The sequence below is a fragment of the Lissotriton helveticus genome, chromosome 10 (assembly GCF_964261635.1).
Source record: "Lissotriton helveticus chromosome 10, aLisHel1.1, whole genome shotgun sequence".
NCBI lineage: Eukaryota > Metazoa > Chordata > Amphibia > Caudata > Salamandridae > Lissotriton > Lissotriton helveticus.
This window is the reverse complement of record NC_136071.1, coordinates 40,486,369-40,508,072: the sequence shown is the minus strand read 5'-3', so window position 1 is coordinate 40,508,072 and position 21,704 is coordinate 40,486,369. Positions and strand designations below refer to the sequence as shown.

Genomic DNA, 21,704 nt, shown 5'->3' with positions numbered 1-21,704 from the left:
CAGTTTTGGGAAAAATACAACTCGCACATAAAGAACACATAGGTGGCAAACATTGAACTCCTAAGCATAGGCCACATATTACAACTACGGGAATCAGGATAATGGTGAGCAGTCTCCAGCCCCAGCTTTTGACGGTGTCCCAGAACCAACCACCAAGCGACCATTCTTCTTGCTCTTGGTGGACTTCCGAAGAGAGTCTGTGAAGATGTTCGATGGCTTTGTACACTGAGGGTGAGTTGTCCAGTATGTATGTACAACAGCTGGCCCCAATAATGCGGCATGCTCCTCCACGGTCCGCCAGAACTACATCTAGAACGAGGCGGTTCTGAAGGGCCACCAAACGGACCGCTTGGAGCTCGGCAGTGTTGTTGGCAAAGATGCCCGCTGTGATGTTCATGGTTGTCTCGACTGCCTGAGTCAAATGTCGGATGGCACGGCTGTTTGCCATCGGGCCCCAGAGGGGGACGAGTCCTTTCATAGCATCGAGGAACTGTGCTCCTGTTGAGTCGGCTTGCTCAACGTCTTTTGCTCGTTTTTGCCTGTGGTGATTCGCTGGGGCCACATAAGTTGGAGGAAGGACGAAGGAGATGTAGCAAGTGCCCCCCCAGCCTTTGGGGAGCCAGGTGTAGGCCTTCGTGCCACAGATGAAATACATGTTTGGGGAGGACACAAAGGAAGGTGGATCCGTGGAGTCCAAAGTTCTGGTAAAGCGGCAAGCGCTGTGACCCACCAGCTGTGTCCCAAGTCCTTCTACACACATGTGGCCTGTGACGTTGATGACCGTCAGGGCTACAGTCAGAGTGGCAGCCGTTCGTTTCCGCAGATAGGAGAAGGTGGGTCTGGTTGGATTGTTGAATACCTGCATTTCAATTCGTTCTTTGGCCGGAATGTCCATTTGGATTGAGTCGCTGGGGTTCAGCGGGCAGAAGTGTGTCTTTGTCTTGTTTCGCCCGGCCACATGAGAAGAATGTGCTGCAGCTCTGCTGGAGGTGGCATTTTCCGTATAGCTCTCTTGCAGGAGGATCAGCCAGGCAAGGCAGGAGCCGTGGACGGAGAAGGGTGAAGGGATGAATGGTATTGAATGTCCAGTGGCATGGGGTAGCAACCCACAGATCCAGCAATTGGTGGCGTTGGTGGCAAGATTGTGCTGGTGAAGTAGCTGCACGAAAGAGTTGTTCCAAAACTCCTTTCGCCTCTCTCTTAGTTGAGGAGAGAGTGAAATTAGATAATGTTCCTTCGTGGTGGTAGGCTGAGCAGTGGTTAGGAATGTTTCGTGAGCAGGTGCGTGTTCTTCCATAATCCAGAGCGTAGTCATGAGGAGAAAACAGAGGAGGATTACGATGAAGAGTGCAATTGTCTTTGAGCTATGGAGCCTGTCTGTTCTCGGATTTCTGTAGTGGGTATTCCCTGTTGTCTCAGTCGGCTTCTTGTTTGGCGCTTCCATCATCTTCTTATCTGGCGCTTCCATCATCTTCGTCTTCAAGGTGCTCGGTAGTGGGCAGGACCACAGACTCAGTCTTAGCTTCTCTCCAGGTAACCCTTGGTAGTTTGGGTCACCGTTCTGAGATTCTTAAGCTTAGTCCGTGGCCTACTTAGCCGAAGCTCCCTCCTTTCGACGCAGGAAATACCCTTCTCGAGATGGCACAGTGGGGTCAGGATGTCTTGAAAGTTCAAGTGTCTCTGTATCAGGGTAGCAGCTCAACGATGGTCGGTCCCGGTTCAGGAGCTCTTCTTGGGTGTTGACGGTGTCTGTCGTGGCCAGGGCTGGAGAGACCTTTTTGCAGTGATGAGCGTGCAGCCAGTGTTTCTTCCCCTCCACTCGAAGTGCGGTCCGAGTGGTGATCAGCACTTGCCAGGGGCCCGTCCACCGGGGTTCCAAGCTCTTCGATCGCTGAAAGTTTCGGATCAGCACGAAGTCCCCCGGCTGGATGGCGTGACCCGGACCCCTGGAAGCATCGGGGATGGCCTGCCGCACCTGCTGATGAAGGACAGACAAAGTTTCAGTCAATTTGTACAGATAATCAGACATTAGGACATCCGGAACGTCATGAATGGACGTTGGTTTCGGGGCAGACCAGACGCTCATGGGTCGGCCGAAGACAACTTCATAAGGGGTTAAGTGATGTCGGGTGGGGGTAGAGCGCATCGATAGCAATGCCAATGGGAGGGCGTCTGGCCATTTCAGGCCCGTTGTAGCCACTATTTTGGCCAGTTTAAGCTTTAGCGTGGCGTTGTGTCGTTCGACCAGCCCAGCAGATTGAGGGTGGAAGACTGCGTGGAATTTCTGTTTGATACCCAGCCCATTTAGGATGAGCTGGATAACGTTGGCTACAAAGTGGGGGCCATTATCACTCCATAAAACACGACAGAGGCCATAACGGGGGAAAAACTCTTTTAACAGGACCTTTGCAGTGGCCATAGCGGTGTTGTCACGGGTCGGATATGCTTCCACCCATTTGCTAAATGCGCACACCACGACAAGTACATATTTCAGGCCTTGGCATCTGTCTAGCTGGATGTAGTCCATCTGCAGGACTTCAAATGGGTGGTTTGGGACCCCAAATCCCCCCCGGGGTACTACAGTTCCCTTCCCGGGGTTGTGTTGCAGGCATATTAAGCATTGTTGGACCAGGCGTTTGGCGGAATCTGGGATCTTGTCATTGTGCCAAACCCTGGAGACAAGTTCGATCATGGGGGCGGATCCTATGTGGGCTGGGGAGTGTGCCATGGATAATATGGGAATCAGGTATGAATCAGGTAGCAACCATCTGTTCGTGTCTTTTGTCCGCCAGCAGCCTTCATCGTCTTTCAATCCCACCCGTGCCCATTCAGTCAATTCATGTTGTGTGCTAGCCATTTGTATGTCTCTAATTGTGTCCTTGGTGTCAGTCCAGTTTTCTGCTTGTGACCTGGTCACGTACATACGTGTTGTCGTTCTATTTTCTGCTGTTGTTCGGGCGGTGATGTCGGCTAGTGCGTTTCCCTGTCCAATAATGTCTGTCACCTTCTTGTGTGCCTGGCATTTGATCACGGCAAGCTTGTTGGGGAGGAGGACAGCTTCGATTAAGGCGGAGACTAAATCCCCGTGCAGGATGGGTGTGCCGTGTGAGGTCAAGTATCCTCTCTCCCTCCAGAGGAGCCCAAAATGGTGAACCACCCCGAAGGCGTACTGGCTGTCGGTGTAAATGTTCGCCGTGGTTCCTGTTGCCAGGATGCAGGCTCTCGTCAAAGCAATCAGTTCCGCTGCCTGAGCAGATCGCTGGGTGATGCGGGCTGTTTCTACTACAGTTCGAGCTGTGGTGACTGCATAGGCAGCGGAAGTGGTACCATCGGGGAGTTTGATGCAAGAACCGTCCACCCACAACTCCCCGTCGGGGTCAGGGAAAGCTGTGTCTCTGAGATCGACCCTACTCCTGGTCTGTTCGTCCGTAAGAGTCACGCAGTCATGTACGGGGTGCACATTGGGGTCGTTCTCTGGCAGGGGTAACAGAGTTGCTGGGTTCAGTGTGGTGCATCTTTTCAGGGTGATGTGGGGGGCAAGCAAGGTTAGTTCGTATCCAGTCAGTCGTGCACTCGTCAGATGCTGCGTCTTGGTTTGGTTCAGGAGGGTGTCGACTGCATGGGGTACCAGTACCGTGAGGGAATTCGAGAGTACAATTCCCTCACTCTGTCGGATAGAGACTGCAGCAGCAGCTACAGCTCGAAGGCAGGCAGGCAAGGCTCTGGCGACAGGGTCAAGAGTGGCAGAGAAGTAAGCGCACGGTCGTTGCTTAGGACCGATGGCCTGGGTCAGGACAGATAAAGCGCACCCCTCCCTTTCGTGAGTGTAAAGGGAGAAGGGCTTTCTGTAATCAGGGGTACCCAGGACAGGGGCTGAGCAAAGGGCATCTCGTAGTTCTGTGAAGGAGGTTTGACACTCAGGGGTCCAAGGGAGTGGGAAAGGGACGTCTTTGTTCAAGAGAGAGAGCAGTGGTTTTACAACGAGGCTGAAGTTTGGCAACCATTGTCGGCAGAAGGAGGTGAGGCCTAATAGGGAGCGAACCTGCTTCTGGGTTTTAGGGACAGGGGTGTCTAGAATGGTCTGGATTCGATCAGGGGTGAGTTTCCTTCCATCTTTGGACAGAAGGTGGCCTAGGTAAGTGACCTGGGGTAGGCAGAATTGCAACTTCTTCTTGGAGGCCTTGTGGCCATTTTCCGCAAGGAAGTGCAAGAGTTGAATGGTGGCGGTAACCGCTAGGGGGTGGTGTCGGCTGCCAAGAGGATGTCATCGACATATTGTACCAACACCACCCCGTCGGGTAACCGGACTTGGTCTAGTTGCCTTTTGAGCGCCTGGCTGTAGATGCTAGGGCTCTCCGTGTAGCCTTGAGGGGCTCGGCAAAACCTATATGAGCGGGATTTTAGGGTAAAGCCGAAGAGATATCGGCTGTCTGGGTGGATGGGGATGGAGAAGAATGCGTTCTTGAGGTCGATGACGGAAAAGGTGGTTGCAGTGGATGGAATCAAGGTCAGGATGGTGGTGATGTCTGAGACCACAGGGTACTGGGGTACTACCACTTTGTTGATCTCTCGGAGGTCGATGATGAAACGGTATGCTTTCTCATCTCCCTCTCCCTGCTTCTTGATAATGGGCAAGATAGGGCTGTTGCAAACGTTGCTAACCACTTCCTCTACCACTCCTGCGTCTATCAATGACTGGATAATCATTACCAATGCCTTCTCGCCCTCTGGCGATATCCGATATTGTGGGAGTTTTGGGAGTGTTGCGTCTGGTCGGACAGTAATGTGCACTGGGTCAATTAACATACGCCCTACGTCCGAATCCGCTTTGGCCCACAGATACGGAGGCAGGGTGTCAAGCAGGGACGCGTCGACGTCGGTGATGGAAAACATGTGTCGGGGGGAACAATGTTTAAGCAGAACGGGGTTGTCGTAAAGAAACACTCGAACTCCATCTTGAGAACACCTAATCGTCGCTCGGAAGTGTTTCAGTAAGTCAAGTCCCATAATGGCGTCAGGGCTATTGGAGGAGAGCAAGAACGTGGTGTCGGTGGTGTTGTTTTCTACGTCAAAGAGAATCGGGGCAGACAAAGGGTTGGTGGAGGGCGTTCCATCGAAACCTGTCGATGTTATGAGTGAGCCAGACAAGGGTGCCCTTGGAATCAGTCGTTTAGATAACGCACTACGTGTTGCGCCAGTGTCTACCAGAAATGGAGACTTGGTACCCAGGACCTTAGCAGTGACATAAGGGCCCTGCTGGTCAACATAGAGCTCGACTGGATCCCTCCCTCGCCCTTGGCTGTCCTATGCAAAGGTGTGAGTGTCGTCATAGTCAGATTGTTGATATTGGTTCTGTCTGGGTCGGTCGAACGTATTCGGTCTGCTTGATCTGTCATTAGTCGCGTCATTTGGGGGCCCTCGTTGTGTTCCCCTTGGTCTCGGTCCGTTTGCTACCTCCCTGGGGTCTCTGTTCCTGGTCATTTCCAGGAGAACTGGGCACTGGGATTTCCAATGGCCAGTCCCTTTGCAGAAAGCGCACTGGTCATCTCTAAGGTCTGTGCGTCCACTGTAGGGAGTCAGAGTGCGGTCCTGGGGAAATGCAGTCTTAGGGGCGTTTGTCTGGTAGTTTCCCCGGTATTGGTCTCGTCCTATAGTCACCCCTTGCAGTTTGGCAATCATCACCCTCTCCTTTAAGTCTTTCTTCTTTTTCTCTGTCGCCCTATCGTTCTCATTTTTCTGATGTTCATAATATTGGGCCATTTGAAGAATCGCTGTAGGTTTGGAGGCTGCCCAACTACTCTCGCTGGCCTGTAGTTTCTGAGAGATGTCCAATGATAGGCCCTTAACATAATTCTGGACAAACAGATGGTGTCCGGTTGCAGTGGTCATGTCCTGGCCGCTGTAATCGGAGAACACCGTTTCAAACCGGGAGAAGTATTCCGATACATCCTCCTGGGGTTTTTGGCGACAGGCTGTTACTATCGACCAGTCCACTTTCTTTTCTGGGATTAGGGTTTTTAATTTCTCTACAATTTTATCTGGGAGGTCTAGAATGGATTTCAACGGCTTTTGTCCTGGTCCCCGTTGTTTGTCCAAGTCATCGAGTTGTGGCCAGGTATGTCCGAACAGCTCAAGGTGGTCGACTTTCCGGATTTGCTTCCACACATCAGCTGGTAGACATAACCCGAAGAACAAGTCGATGTCAGCCAGGGTCATGATAGTCGAACCCAGGGCTGTACCTAATTCAGTATAGAAGGCAGTGGGGTTTTTTCGTAGGTCGGGTAGAGATTTTCGGAATGTCAGTATCTCTTGCCGGTCCCATGGCTGGTAGACCCAGTTGTATACTACCCTTCCCTTCGCATCTTGGTTGTTGGCATCATCGTGAGTCCCTGTACCTCGAGGGGGAACCCAGTAAGGGGCAGCCTCACGTATCGGCATCATGGTGTTAGATCGCTCGGTTGGCGGTTCGGTCACTACGGGGGCCGCGGATTTAGCTCCCGGCTTTCGTTCAGTGAGGTGGCGGAAAACCTCAAGCGTACGCGTAAGGAGGTCCGTCACATCACACTCGCCCTCATCCCCGATATCGACCTTCCGGTACAGAGTCCTTAGGCTCTCGGGACCTTTGTCTCGATATCGGTCCTCGTATGCATTCAAGACATGATAACACAGTCGTACGGTAAAATGTCGTCTGTGACTCCCTGTATACGAACTGAACATATCTGTGATGTACTCTTCATCATCCTTCCTTTCTACCAGTGTCCTTGCTATTTTGTCGATCCCCGCTCGCTCATCTTTGTCTAGCCTGTTTATTCTGGCAAGGCCAGCCCCTCGAGTCTCATGCTCGTCTAACGTTGTCGTTGATGTGGGTTTTAATACAAGGGGTTCGGCTGGCACAGAGGCCATTGGGGCCGACGCTGCGGCGGTACCTTCGTTTGTACCAGGGGGTGGCGCGTGCTGCGCCAAGGGCCGAGAAGGGGCATATGGAGGGGGCATGTAGATGATAGGAGGACCTAACAGCAGGTCCTCATTGGCTTGTCGTTTCGAGGGCAAGTCAGGGTAGAGCATGGAGGGGGTTCTAACCGGACACTGGCTTGGCGTTTCCCTTTCTAGTTTCTGTTTAGCTTTCTCTCTTTCCTCTATCTCCTTTTTTAGCTTCTGAGCAGCTAGGTGGGCTGCTTTTTGCAGCTCTTTTTCCAACCTACTCTCAGTTTTCTTTTTACGCTGTTCAGTTTCTTTTCGCCACATGCCGAAGCTATCAAGCATAGTGGGTGTTGTCTTGTTTTTACCTAGGGCAGTTTCTAGCATTTTTATTTTATCATCATCGAAGGATCCTGTCAGGGGCCATTGACTTTCTTGACCCTGTTTTGTATATTTATGCCATAGTTTACTATAGGCAATAGCGGTCAATCCATGCTTCATGAACATGTCCTTATTAGGGGTGCCTTCCAGTGGGGCTGGATGGTCCATCTCTAATAAGCGGTCCGGGCTAAACAGGCTACCAATCAGTGGGGAGAAGACAGACATGACGGCTCGTAACGAGGGACTAAAAAGTCAGCACTGCCTATCTTATCACTAGGTGCAAAGACTGGACAGAATATTTCTATTCTACGTTGTTTGCAGGCAGTGAATACCTCATGGATCACAATAACCAAAGACCAACAAATAACAATGGGGAGAATGAGTAGGTCCGCAAAGATCTGCGTTACCTACCTTTTTCGCTATCTGCAAAAAGGGTGGTCTCTTCCCTGTTTGCAGACAGGGAATCTCCAGGAAACAATAATTTTGCGAACAACAGTTCAGTTTCAAGCAATTATAGGGTGAGGGAGAAAAAAAATAAGCACGGCTGCTACCCTACCTATCCTCCACTGCTTGCAAAGAGAGAGACCTTTGTTTCTCCGTTTGCAGACAGTGAATCCCTCGTTGATCAAGATAACAAAAGACCGACAAATAACAATGGGGAGAGTGAGTAGGTCCGCAAAGATTTGCGTTACCTACCTTTTTCACTATCTGCAAAAAGGGTGGTCTCTTCCCTGTTTGCAGACAGGGAATCTCCAGGAAACAATAGTTTGTGAACAACAGCTCAGTTTCAGGTGACTATTGAGTGGGGGAGAAAAATAAGCACGGTTGTCTGCCCTACCTATCCTCCACTGCTTGCAAAGGGAGAGCCTGTTGTTTCTCCGTTTGCAGACAGTGAATCTCTAATTAAACAAAAAGGAGCAATACTAGTATTTAACAATCAAGCAAATTTTTCGCAATTTGTCGTGGTAACACGACCTTACCCGGACCGCATGGACAGTTTCCTGACTTCCGAATCCAGCGCCCGATCGTCCTCTCTTCTTCGTTATCCTCGCGGCACTCCTGATGGTTCCCAGTCAGGACCGTAGATCACTCGAGAGAGGTCTGTTCGGAACCAGTGAAGTTCGGATGATCGGCTGTCAGACGAGGGTCTATCGGACAGACGCGTTCCCGATCGTTGCAGTCGTTCACTTTGTCGTCAGGACCTCTCCCACTGGATCCATGGGTCGCTGATGGGCCCCACGCTTGGGACGCCAATTGTGGAAAAATACAAACTGGGGGGGCACTACCAACCAGGATATAAGATCCTTAATTATTGCCCGGCGATGTCGCCTCTCGAACCCACCAAGAAGTTAAACCATTGAAGAGGCAGGCGCTGGAGACTGGAAGGCAGGAAACAAGGTTTTTATTCTCTCCGGAGGAGAACACAACGAAACGGACAGAAGGTATCGTTCAGAGGTGCTCTAACTGCATCCCGGAGGCCTGGCCTCTTATACATGAGTTTATCTCTTTATTACATGTCACACATTCTCGTCGATACTTTGATGTACGGAAAGACATCCTCAGAATCCCCCCCTTCCCAGCCCGTTCCCATGCAAGGCTACAGTGGAAGTCCCCGCCCCGTTCACAACAGGTGATGATCATTGCGCAGCTGGGTATTCCGCCGATTCACGGAGTGTGCGGGTTTCGATCAGATCTCGTGGGATGGGGGGGGGCTTTGATCATCTCGGGGGTCCTTTGAGGAGGGAAGCTTCCTATTGTATGGGGAGGGGCAAGAGAATGGTATCGGCAGAGCTAGGTGTCGGCCTGGGAACGGGGAAGACAGACGGGCACACGGGAAAAAGGGGTTTGCATCAAAGGGCCGGAGGTCGTGACGGGGAAGCAGGGAGATGTCGCGCTGGGAACAGGATGAGAGCCTGGGGCAGAGCAGTGCCGAGGAGGGGTTTATGACTCAAGGCAGGTGCAAGCAGGGGGGGGGGGTTTGCCAGCGAAGTTAGGAGAGAGAGAGAGACGCGCTAGCTCTCGGCGAGAGCGGGGAAGCCATGGTGTCCAAAATGGCGGCTGTTTTACGCGCACAAAAGGTTTAAGGAGAGCAAGAGGGCGCCGATAATGTTGACGGTTTTCAGCCTAACTTTTAACAGTGTTAATAACCCATATATGTTTCCAAAATTAACACAGTGCAAATTGGTACAAAAGAAACAGAACATTGATAGACATATCTAAAAACAATAATATAAGGGATTTCATGATTGAATAGAACACTGCTGCGAAATTGACATTTTTTAATTGATTTTGTCACCAGTATTACATGCCCTGATTATAGAATTCCAGAACTTAAGTTCAACATTGTATTTATTAATTTGTTGTTTATTAACAAGTTATCGATCTGTGCAATACAATAGTAGGAATTAGCATGAATGCAAATAATGATGTAACAATTATCAAAATTTTTTATTTGTCAAAGCATTTTAACGTAATAATCATTTCAGTACTAATTTAAAATGCAAGTCAAATAAATCCATTACTTCCATTGACACTAAAACTCTTTACCTATGTTATTTTCAATCCCAGAACTGATCGAACACAGTGATATTGTAATACAATTATAAATATTCAGATAAAAACATGCCCTTTTCAGTGGAGATGAATGAAACAAGTGTCACAACAGGGAGAAATGAAAGAATTACAGTCAAATGGCTTTCCTTTTCAACAAGGTGTAGGATACATTACAGTTCGGTGACATGGAGTCACTCTTTTGAGCTACAACGAGATGCTTTAAAAAATAATGTGTTGTTTCGTGGCAGTTATAATGGTTTTAATTGTGGGATTCCCTATGGCAGACCTAATGTGTCTTGTGATAGCTGTTTTTATGCAGAGGCAGGACACCAAGCTAACATGCATAATTTTAGTTTCATATCAAACCAGGTGTAAGGCATCAGCAAGGGTTGAGCACAAATCATGCTTCCTTTCAAAATAACATCTCCCAGAGGGATGAATTTAAAATAGGACTTACATAGTGTGAATTGACTGGTTTAACAAGCCCATCTCAAGAACTGCCAATGAATTAACCCACCAAGTTATGGCAGCCCTAGTCAGTGATGCAGATCAGTGTTTTCCCTCTGTAGATAATTTAAAATATGGTCTTTGAAATGAGTCAATCTTGACTTGGGGTAGATAGAACATATACATTTAAAAAAGAAAAATTTTAAGTTTTCTTATCATTTTTTAAGAGCAGGGAGCACTGCATTTCGGTCTCAAAACATTCTTACATACCACTGCGATCCGGTATTAGGAAGGGACGCCCTAAACACATCCCTTCCTAATACCGAATCGGTAGGTATTCACAATTTAAAAGTCCGATTCATTAACATGTTACCAAATCGCAAATTGGAATTCATACATACCATAATGCATTTTACCAGTCACAAATGGCCCATTCTGTTAATCTGGCCTTTTGCGACCGGTAAAATGCATGATATATATGGCCCGCTATCTTTTATCTGTATTTCCTGCATGTGTTAGCTTAATGTGGATGCAGTTGACTCCCAGTTAGCTTTTATCTATTTTATTTCCCCCAAAATTACATTAAATAAGGATTCAGTGGCTGTATTTTTAGACAGAATTATTTGTATTTTGCAATTATTCTTATGAGCACTGTGTCTACACGCTTTTGAAGTAGAATTCATTTCCTCATTCACTCATCCTCTTGGTACCTTAAGAAGTGTTGAACCTTCGGTCTAAGTAGTATCTCATTCAATTTATATATATTTACCAGAATCCACAAGGTGGGAGGTTGGAGCAGATCAGCTGTTTCCTGTAGGCAATGAATATTAGGACCAACTCATGCCATCTCACAGACAGAGCTAGTGGCTAAAATATCAGCTTGAAGTCTTGACACTCATTTAGAAGTGGGCAGAATGCTAGCAGAGAATACAAAATTTCCTGTAGCTGAGTTACCATTTTTTGTCAAGGCCTCAGGATGCACACACGAAACACAATTACTCTGTGAAGTGGGTTTGATTAAGTGACACAACTATGTGATTGCTGGCTGTTTCCAGACACAAATGTTTTAAAGATGCAGGAATGGCAGGTGCCAACCATGTTACTGCCATCTGTTCAGCATCTCATCTCTATAGCCTCAAAACATGCAGTTAATGCATTTACCACTGTATTTGTCAGGATGTTCTTAATCAGGCTCAACATACATTTAATTTTCTTTAGGTTTCTACTACAGCATGAAATATACATATTTAACATTCTCGATCTCAGCAAATGTAAGGGAACTTTCTAAAATTAATCATATTATCAGATGAGCTCTTCATGTAAAAAGTATTTGATAGGTTTTAATCTACATTGTATCATTTCCTGAAACAATGCCTATTTGTATGGTTTAAATGATGAAACTGAAAGTTGCTTCTCATTTAATATAAGTATATAAACCAAGTTATCTAGAAGCTATCCTGCTTATAGCATGAAGGGTGTAGCAGTGCCTGAAGAAGAAGTTATTTACCTTTTACTTACCATTGGTAACACTCTTTCTGGTAGATACGCTAGCTAACCACAGATTCCTCACATTTAGAATATTCCCCAGGTGCGAAATGGATTTTGGAAACTTTTTATAGCAGTTCTCCTGCGTACCACTAAGTGGCGGGATGTGACTCAGTGTAGGCTTTGTTCCACCCTACAATTTATGGAGTGGAGCCGTATATAAGCCCCACCTCTGCGTGCCGATATCAGTTTCTTGCTTGACTCTTTCCGTGCCCTCAAATGGGGAGCAGAAAGCACCTGTCAGTACCAGAGTTCAGATCCTTAATCTGGGACCTTTTTAGATGTTGAAAGAAGGCCACCCCATACAACTTGAAGGTGGAGGGGCAGTGAGGAATCTATGATTAATGTCCACCAAAAAGAGCGTCGCCAAAGGTAAGTAACTTGTTCTTCTGAGGGATACTTCTAAGCGCAGATTCCTCACCTTCAGAAAAGGTCCCAAACAGTACCACCCAAAGGTGGAGGGTCTATGGAGTGGGATCCGACCAGAAAATCCTGCATGACCAAATGGGCAAAATGCCTTTCCCTCGGACATGGCTGTCAGAGGAGTAGTGCTTCATGAACTTATCAATATCTGTCAGGCTGTGACATGGGCATCATTGAATGACAGGCCTTCCCAATGCCAACGCAGCTGTGGTAGCCTTAGACCTGGTGGAATTTGCTCTTAGAACTTCAGAGGCTGCTTTTTGGCCGGTGTGTCACACAATTTAATGCAGAGACCTATCCATTTCAACCGAGTGCTTTCCTGTACGGCCTTTCCCTTCCTCACCCATGAAAGCTGATCGGCCAGCCAATGGTCCTTGGTGCGAGTATTGTACAAACTAAGCTCTTTTGGGTACTAACCGACGGAGGTGAGGAAAAAACATTACAAAGGGAGAGTGATGGTGTAAGAACTGGGACTACCAGTTCTCCGGGGGGGGGGTAGCTTGGCTCGAGCAGGAAGGCAGCCAAGGGCTTACGTGTAAAGTAGCTACACGACACACTCATCCACTGAGACAACAAGTGGGCGCAATAATGGAGACCACACCAGTACTTTTGATTAAAAATCAAGATCTTTTATATATAATTCAGATCAGAGTATCAATAACTCATTAGTGCATTTCATTAGGGGAGCAAATCACTATTCACGGTAGCATATTACCCTGCACATGTTAGGAAACCAGCACCTGCCAGGAATTCATTAAAGAAACATCCCAGTACATTTCAGTTAGCAGGCATAACGGTTCTCATGTAAGCATTTTCCTCGAAGGAGCAAAGGGAGCAGAGCAATATCACAATAACCATTTCAGCAAAGGTGTACTGGTTCATTTAGGACGAGCAACAAAACATTTCACTAGGTAGAAGTACCTTCCCTCAATCCCTCTGGCAAGAGCTAATAATTAAACATTTCAGGAGGTTCTAATTCGCAAGGATTACCATTTCATTACCCATGAATACATATGGCATCAAACACAAGTGCAGCATATCAAGTTCTGGGCCAGGGGACCGATTAAACAGCCCCACAACTTCGCTGCCTGGAGGACCCGCCTAGGGGCAGGTAAGAACAATTAGTTCCCCAACGTGGGGTTAAACCTGTGAAGAGGCTCAGGCACCAACTTTGTTCCACGGGGCTCTGGCCCCAGTTCCAATTCACACGGGGCCAACGGGGCCCTACCACAGTCTTTCCCGGGGGAGGGGCGCTCTCGGAGGCTCCAGCCCGCCTCCCCGGGTTTTACCTGTCTCTTCGGCCTACCTAAGGCCCTTGCGGCGGTTTGCTGGAAGGAAGGAGGGCTCCGGCCCTCTGGCAGGCCCCACACTGCCAACTGGTTAATTCCAGGCCCTTCGGTGGCCTGCGCTGGCAGATGGGGGCTCGCGATCTCGGAGGTGGAGCCAGGGCCTCGCGATGACGCCGGGGCCCAGGGACCGATCCCACACGGCCTCCGGGAAGGCGCGCCCGCAGCCGCCAATGACAGCGCGGCCTGCGGGGGCGCTGCAGCTGTGGGCCAATGGATGCGTGGCGGGGCGGAGTCTCTTCCGACGCCCCCGTCACGTGAACCAAGCAGAGAGGCTTCAGGCCTAGCGCGGGTCTTCCGACGGCCGAGCCTGACAGGAATTCTTTATGCGGCGGCCCTCTCAGGATGGTGGGGGCCGCCGGGAGGGACAAACAGCAGAAAGCCACGCTTGGGGGAAGCGCAGGGCCCCGGGAATGGCAGCGGCCCTTCGTTGATGGGGCGCCGGGCCACCACGGTGAGTTCCTCGGCGGAGGCTCACAGGGGTAGCAGCGCTTCGAGGCGATCGTGTGGTGACAGGCGGGGAGATGCTTGGCGAGAACAGTGCCTCGGGGCTCTCCGCAGGCCCGAGGAATGCAGCGCTCAGCAGAATTAGCGCTCGGGGCCAATGATACAGTGCTTCTCAGGGATCACAGCGCTGGGATGGAGCAGGCAAGTCCCACACGGTCCAGCGCTCAGGATAGCGCTTGGGAGGAATAGCGCTTTTCTGGTAGATCAGTCAGAGAGAGCTGGAAAGGCAGCTGGGACCAGGGAGGCAGTTCAGGGGACTAGCGCTTAGCCAGCAGTTCAGACAGTTCAGTCAGGAGGATGAGGCAGGACAGCGCTGGGGACACAGGCTGCATCAAGGGGGCGCAGAGATGGCACAGCCCAGTACCTGGTTGATCCCCAGTAGTCCTGGTTGTATAAGAAAGGGGTATTCTTCTTGGCGCTTGATGGTTCCTGCGCCCTTTGTAGATAGCAGTTCCTTGAGGGGGGGGGGCTCGAGTTGGAGGCTGGCTGAGTTTCCTCAGGTGACTGAAGATGGACCCATTGGTCCCCTAACGCTGGGCCAGATCAGGGGGCTAGTCTAGGACACCTCACTCAGCTTAAGAGGCAGTACCTAAATCCTGTCACTCCCAGTCGCATAAGTTCCTGACTAGGCCCTCCCGCCTAAATCTCCTGCGTGGGTTCCCCAGGCCATTGATGTCCCAACTGACTAGAAAAAGTTCCCCCCCTTACTTATATATGCCCAGGTCAGGTGACCACTCTCTAAGGCGGCACAAATAGGCTCCGACTTTCTTCTGGAAGGTTCCAGGAGCTTCCCCACTCTACCTATGGACAGGGGATGTTAGGCTGGCATTGCAACAATGTGTGGGGTCCCAGCCTGCTCCTGGCAACTAGGGTGCTACACTAAAAGTCCACGCTGCAGTAGCAGGGGCCAGTGGCAGCCATGTTTGGAGTAGAGAGCACCTGCACCCTAACATGGATTAGCCATGAAAAGGTGCCCGAAGAACTAACAAAAAGAAGAAGGTGGGAAAAATGAGGCAAGGGCGAAAAAAATAGGGAAAGACCACCCTAGGGCTGACAGGTCTAACAGATGGGCTACCCAATGTGGAAATATGTCGCAACTTTCAGCCAGAAGGCCTCCCCAGTCCTCAGTACTGGTTTGTGTGAGAAAAAGGTGGTGGAGGGTCGAGCCTGGAGTTCACGCATGTGACACTCAGAAGTGATTGCAATGAGAAAGACAGTATTCATTGTCAAAAAGGGCAACAAGGAGCTATGCATCAGCTCATGAGGAGTGCACAAGAGGAATGTCAAAACCCAGTTAAGGTCCCACTGCGCTGTCACAAACAGCTTAGGATGCCTGTGGTGACCTGTGTTTTGCCTGCCAGATCCACCTCTGGAGGCAGGGGAGACTGGCATTATCTGTATATCAATCAATCAATCAATCAATCAATCAGAACATTTGTAAAGCGCACTACTCACCCGTGAGGGTCTCAAGGCGCTGGGGGGATGGGGGAGAAAGCTACTGCTTGAATAGCCAGGTCTTCAGTAGTCTTCTGAAGGCTAGCAGGTCCTGGGTCTGTCATAGGAGGATGGGGAGGGTGTTCCAGTCCTTGGCAGCGAACCTGGAGCAGCCTCAGAATTTCCCGAACTGGTGAGGAAACTGTTTTGCAGGGGCTGAAAGACCACAGATCATGTTGCAATTCTATTCCCCTTAAAGCTTTCTATGACAGAATCTACCTTTTCAATGAATAAGCATAGGCCATCAGAAGGCATATCCATAAGGGAGTCCTGTATGTCTCCTGAGAAATCTGTCGATTGCACTCACACATGACTCCTTGACACCACACAGGTGCCAATTTTTCATCCCAGAGATTCAGTGGCATCAAAGGCCAGCACAAATCATGTATTTAGCTGCATCTTGGCCGTCTGGAATGGTCTGAACCAAGGAGTCCCTAAGTTGTTCTACGACTGCTCTGAAGATCTCCCAGGCCATGTCACAGAGGGTGTTTGTATACTCGCCAAATAAATAAACAGCATTGACCAACATCAGGGCCAGGCTAGCCGAAAGAAACATTTGTTTCCCAAATGCCTAAATCCTCTATGACTCCCTGTCCAGGGAAGGGAGAAGCGGTGGCGGGTAGTCGTAGGGAATTAATTTGTGTTCTCCTTACTGTTGGAAGCCTGGACCACCAGTCTCTCTGGAATAGGATGCTGTGCAATGAAATCAGGGTTGCCAAGAGATGGTTTATGACGTTTGGCTACCTGCATATTCACTGGTAGACAAGAAAAGGGCTTAGTCTAAGTGCCCATTGAGGTGTCTGTGAGGGTTTCACTGCAGAGAAGCAAGGGCTCAGATGAGGTTGGTCCAGTTTGCAAAATGTCTGTAAGGACATCTGTCTTGACTTCAACGGAAGGCAGTTGTGGGCCCGGCACCTAAGCCACCTGTGGAATTACTACAGCAAAGGAGGCACTCTCCCATGTTCATGAGGGCCGAAAGGCATATTCAACTCAATATCAGGAGATGTATCGAGCCCACTATCCTCCTTAAAGTCCATTTAAAGACTGTCATCATCATAATGGGGGCAGTAAATCATCCCCATCTCCACCATCATCATCTTCATGTGGTGGCAAGCTTCAATTAGAGTCAGAGCCCCAAAAAAACAATGGAGCTTCTGTGGATGCCTCTGAAGTAGTGGAATCGTAGAATCAGACTCCGGTTATGCGGGAATTGGTGTGCAGTAGTGTATTCAGAGCGTGGCCTCAGTCAGGATTGATCTGACACCGGTTCAGGGTCAGAACTCAGAGGTGATACTAGATTCTCCTCCAGCATCAGTGTGTTGGCCCTGGCACCAATGAAGGAGGGACTGACGTGGGTGTCGGAGTCGAGCTGGAATCTTTTCAAGGAGTTGGTGCAGATCCCATGATGAGTTCAAGGGGTTCACACGGTGCCAAGGATCTGTCCGCCAGCAGTAACTCAAATGATGGCCCATGCGCATCCTTAGGGCCCAAAGGCACAACAGAGGGAAGCAGAAGAGTGCCATAGATTTGCAGCATGGCCTCCTTAAAGACCTCGACCTGCTGCAGAATCGCAGATGGCCCGGGGAATTCAGGGCACATAAGGATCAACTGCGGAAACGACTTCTCATTTGGAGATAGGGAGCAAAATCAGTCGACACCTTTACTCACTTTCAAATTTTTTTTTGCGAGAAAGTGGTGGTATTGAGTTTTCACCTTCATATGTTACCTCTTGGACTCCTACTTACCCGAGGACTTCAACAGCAAAGAAGACTTCTCATGGGAGCGTCCTTGGGAGAAGTAGCAAGTCTGGGCCTTCAACTTGAAGCAAGTGTCGGACTTGCATGAGGCGCATGACTACTTCTTGTTTTTGGCAGTGTACAGTTTTATGGTGCTGAATGGCGTTCAGGAGCACAAGGGCACTATTAACCCTTGACTTGGAGTCATGCCCTGAACCCAAACACCAAAGACACACCTTGTACGGGTTCATGACCGACATCTGTTTTCTGCAGTTATAGCATGGTTTGAAGACAGTAGTTGTAGGAAGGGACATCTTCTCTTGCACACTGGACTTCGGCTTAGGAGTCGTTGAAAGACTTATGAAAGTGGAAGCTGAGCTATGGATGCATGTTCAATCCCCCGGTCCGCCGTTCTGGCATAGAGACCGTGAACTAAAACCGCTATGCCTTGAATACCGATGCCGTCTATGTTGAATCGTTCACTATTCATGTATCTCTGGTGCTGTACCTGATTTTATCATACGAATGTAATGACTGCACTATATTCACTTATTTTTTAAATAAAAAGAGTTAAAAAAAAAAAAGATGAACAAAGAAAGGAAGTGATGTTGGGGAGCAAGGGTTACTCTCATATACAGCTCTGCTTTGTTACATCTGGGGCGGAACAAAGCCTATGAGGAGTCGCCCAGTATCACCTAGCAGCGTGTGGGAGCACTGCTATGAAAAGTTTCTGGATCCAGTTGACGCCTGGGGCATATATTCTAAAGGTGAGGAATCTGTGGTCAGAAGTATTCATCAGAAGGTTCTAATAGCATTCCTGCTTTAAAAAAGGATTCCAGTAAAAACAGTTGGGCATATTATCAAGGACAGGCGATACATTATCGTCAGGAGACTGCCGATAAAGCGGCGATAATGGCCTTGATAATATGCTCTATGAATTCCAATCGAAGCCCATGTTAGATGTGAACACATCTAACATGGGCTTCGATTGGAATTCATAGAGCATATTATAAAGGCCATTATCGCCGCTTTATCGGCAGTTTCCTGCCGATAAAAGCGGCGATAATGTATCGCCTGTACTTGATAATATGCCCTAGTGTTTTCTATAAGGAATTCTTATTACAGATGGCACATGTACAGAGTTCCATTATTGGTACCAAAATGCTCTCGATGCGTCATAGGGAAACCTTATCCCTCTTAAAATGGTGTTAGAAAGGTAATGTGTGTTGCTGAGATTTTCATTTTAATTTCCAGAGTATCCTTCTGTATTTTGGGATCCTTGATTGGTTCCTCATCTACCTGAATCAGAGCAATGCTAATGAAAAATCTCCTAATAACGTTAAAGTGTACCTTAATATAAAATCATTTTTCACTTACATTGAAGGTGTTCTTCAAAGCTGGTCTCCTGGGTACTCTTGAAGAGATGAGGGATGAAAAGCTTGCCGAGCTCATCACCCGCACACAGGCGCTTTGCAGAGGTTTCCTTATGAGAGTGGAATTCAAGAAGATGATGGACAGAAGGTGCTGCATAGGATCGAGAGGCAATAACATTGATATTCATCAATAACATGCACCATCTGCAATGCTCACCAATGTTGTATTATTTTCCCTTCAATAGAGAAGCTCTGTTCACCATCCAGTACAATGTTCGGTCATTCATGAATGTCAAAACCTGGCCGTGGATGAAACTTTACTTTAAGATTAAGCCTCTTCTGAAGAGTGCGGAGACAGAAAAGGAAATGGCGAACATGAAAGAAGAATTTGGTAAAACAAAGGAAGCGTTGGAAAAATCTGAAGCAAAAAAGAAGGAACTGGAGGAGAAAATGGTTGCTTTACTGCAAGAGAAGAACGATCTTCTCCTTCAATGCCAGTCGGTAAGAAAAGAGGCAGGCACGTAGGGCCCGATTCACAGAACTAACTTAAGACAAAAGCCTAAACTTACTACCATTTTGGTATTCACAAAAGGCACTTACTCATTTTGGTATTCACAGAAGGCACTTACTCATTTTGGTATTCACAGAAGGCGCTTACTCATTTCGGTATTCACAGAAGTTAGGAGTCCTAACTTTAGCATTCCTAAATACCTTCTGTGAATACCGAAAGTCTTAAAGTTAGGATTTTTCTCAGTTTAGGAATAGTAAAGTTAGGACTCCTAACTTTACTACTCCTAAACTGAGAAAAATCCTAATTTTAAGACTTTCAGTATTCACAGAAGGTATTTAGGAGTCCTAAAGTAAGGTGTCCCAACTTTACTTCTCCTAAACTGAGAAAAATCCTAACTTTAAGACTTTCGATATTCACAGAAGGCATTTAGGAGTCCTAAAGTTAGGACTCCTAACTTCTGTGAATACCGAAACGAGTAACTGCCTTCTGTGAATACCAAAATGAGTAAGTGTCTTCTGTGAATACCAAAATGGTAGTAAGTTTAGGATTTTGTCTTAAGTTAGTTCTGTGAATCGGGCCCGTTGTACAAAAAATGTATGATAAGCGTAAATACCTGTTATACATGTATGTAAATGTCATTCATCTGATTGCATACAGGAAACTGAAAGCCTAGCAGATGCAGAGGAAAGATGTGAAGGTCTCATCAAAAACAAAATTCAACTGGAAGCCAAAATCAAAGAAATGGCAGAAAGACTTGAAGATGAGGAGGAAAGTAATGCTGAGCTAACAGCCAAGAAGAGGAAACTGGAGGATGAATGTTCAGAGCTGAAGAAAGACATTGATGATCTTGAGCTGACTCTAGCCAAAGTAGAGAAGGAAAAGCATGCCACGGAGAATAAGGTATGTGGTAACAGCAATCTCTCAAATCATCTTCTTAACATTTGCAATATTGAAAATATGCGAAACCTTTTTGAATATTATCTATGTATCTTTCTTGAACTTCCATTTTCAGGTTAAAAACCTTACAGAGGAAATGGCGTCACTTGAAGACAATGTTACGAAGATTACAAAGGAAAAGAAAGCCCTCCAGGAAGCCCACCAGCAGACCATGGATGACCTCCAGGCAGAAGAAGACAAGGTCAATGTACTTACAAAAGCCAAAACCAAACTGGAACAGCAAGTGGATGATGTAAGTTCTTGAGATATGTTTGACATTCTGCTTGATTAGCAAAAGGTTGCTTGAGAAAATGAATTAAGTGGACTTGATTTTACATCTACAGCTTCAAGGCTCCTTGGAACAAGAGAAGAAACTTCGCATGGACCTGGAGAGGGCCAAGAGGAAGCTTGAAGGTGACCTGAAGCTGTCCCAGGAAACTGTGATGGATCTTGAGAATGATAAACAGCAAGCTGATGAAAAGCTAAAGAAGTTAGTATCAATTTGAAAAACTAAAGGAAATGTGTAACTGACTTCCAAAAATAACAAACAATTAGATAACAATAAATACTTTATTAGACCACTCAATAAAGGACCAATGTCACATTAATATATCAGCTTCCTTTACTGGATGGCAGACACTTGTGTCCAGGGAGGAATGCTAGCCAGAGTTTGATTCCACAGATGCCTCTGTCCCTGAGGCTCTGGAGTCACTTACAGTTTCCTAGAAAAGAGAAGTGGTACCTCCATTTCACCAGCGATGACAGTGTTCATTAAGGTCCCATCAGGGTAAGTCTCAAAAACACCATATAGTACCTCTTGCTAACATCACACGATGTGACACCAGTAAAAGAAGGACCTTTGAGTCAGAGAGGTATCATTGGCCTGGGGAATTCTGGGTATATCATTGAGAACAGCAGATACACTGCCACAATGTGGTTCACGGGCAGAGCAGGAGTGTCGAACACCAGCCCTCTGCGCCCTCTTCGGAAATCAATGCGGCTATGCTGGCTTTTATGCATTGAAATCTCAGTAGCTTTCTGGATGACTTGCACTCCTATTTCAAACACATTCCACTTGAGACTGTCACAAAAATCGAATAATTCTGGGTCTCAATTTAGAAGTTGAAAACCTGGGACAAGGCGAAATAGTTGGGAAGAAAAGGAAGCTGTCCGCAGTCATTTATTTATTCTCATTGGACGGAATCTTCTCCGACTGTTGGCCGGCCTTCGCCTCCACTTGTCCATTGTTATAAGAGGTGTAACTCCTTATAATTCTTACAAAAACACAAAACTTCCACAAGGACATTACCGTATTTCGAGTCAGTCTTAACTCTTTCCATTTTTAACTTAGGAAAGAATTTGAAATCAACCAACTACAGAGCAAGATTGATGATGAACAAACTCTGGGAGTCCAGTTGCAGAAAAAAATCAAAGAATTGCAGGTATTTTTCCAGAAATTTTGAGGTTTATGAATACATTTTTAAATAGTTTAAGATAGTTTGATTAGAACATGAGAACATTTATGCATATCTTT

The 21,704-nt window shown here is 47.6% G+C and overlaps 1 protein-coding gene across 1 annotated transcript in view; it reads left to right on the top strand.

Annotated features, from left to right (window-relative positions):
• Nucleotides 1-21,704, top strand: part of LOC144785016 (myosin-4-like) — a 58,909-nt gene that overhangs the window by 20,228 nt on the left and 16,977 nt on the right. Inside the window, exons 20-25 of the mRNA XM_078664133.1 lie at nucleotides 18,735-18,871; nucleotides 18,969-19,224; nucleotides 19,892-20,134; nucleotides 20,247-20,423; nucleotides 20,515-20,660; nucleotides 21,522-21,612. Of these exons, the coding sequence (XP_078520259.1) occupies nucleotides 18,735-18,871; nucleotides 18,969-19,224; nucleotides 19,892-20,134; nucleotides 20,247-20,423; nucleotides 20,515-20,660; nucleotides 21,522-21,612 (1,050 nt within the window). The remainder of the gene's footprint in view (nucleotides 1-18,734; nucleotides 18,872-18,968; nucleotides 19,225-19,891; nucleotides 20,135-20,246; nucleotides 20,424-20,514; nucleotides 20,661-21,521; nucleotides 21,613-21,704) is intronic.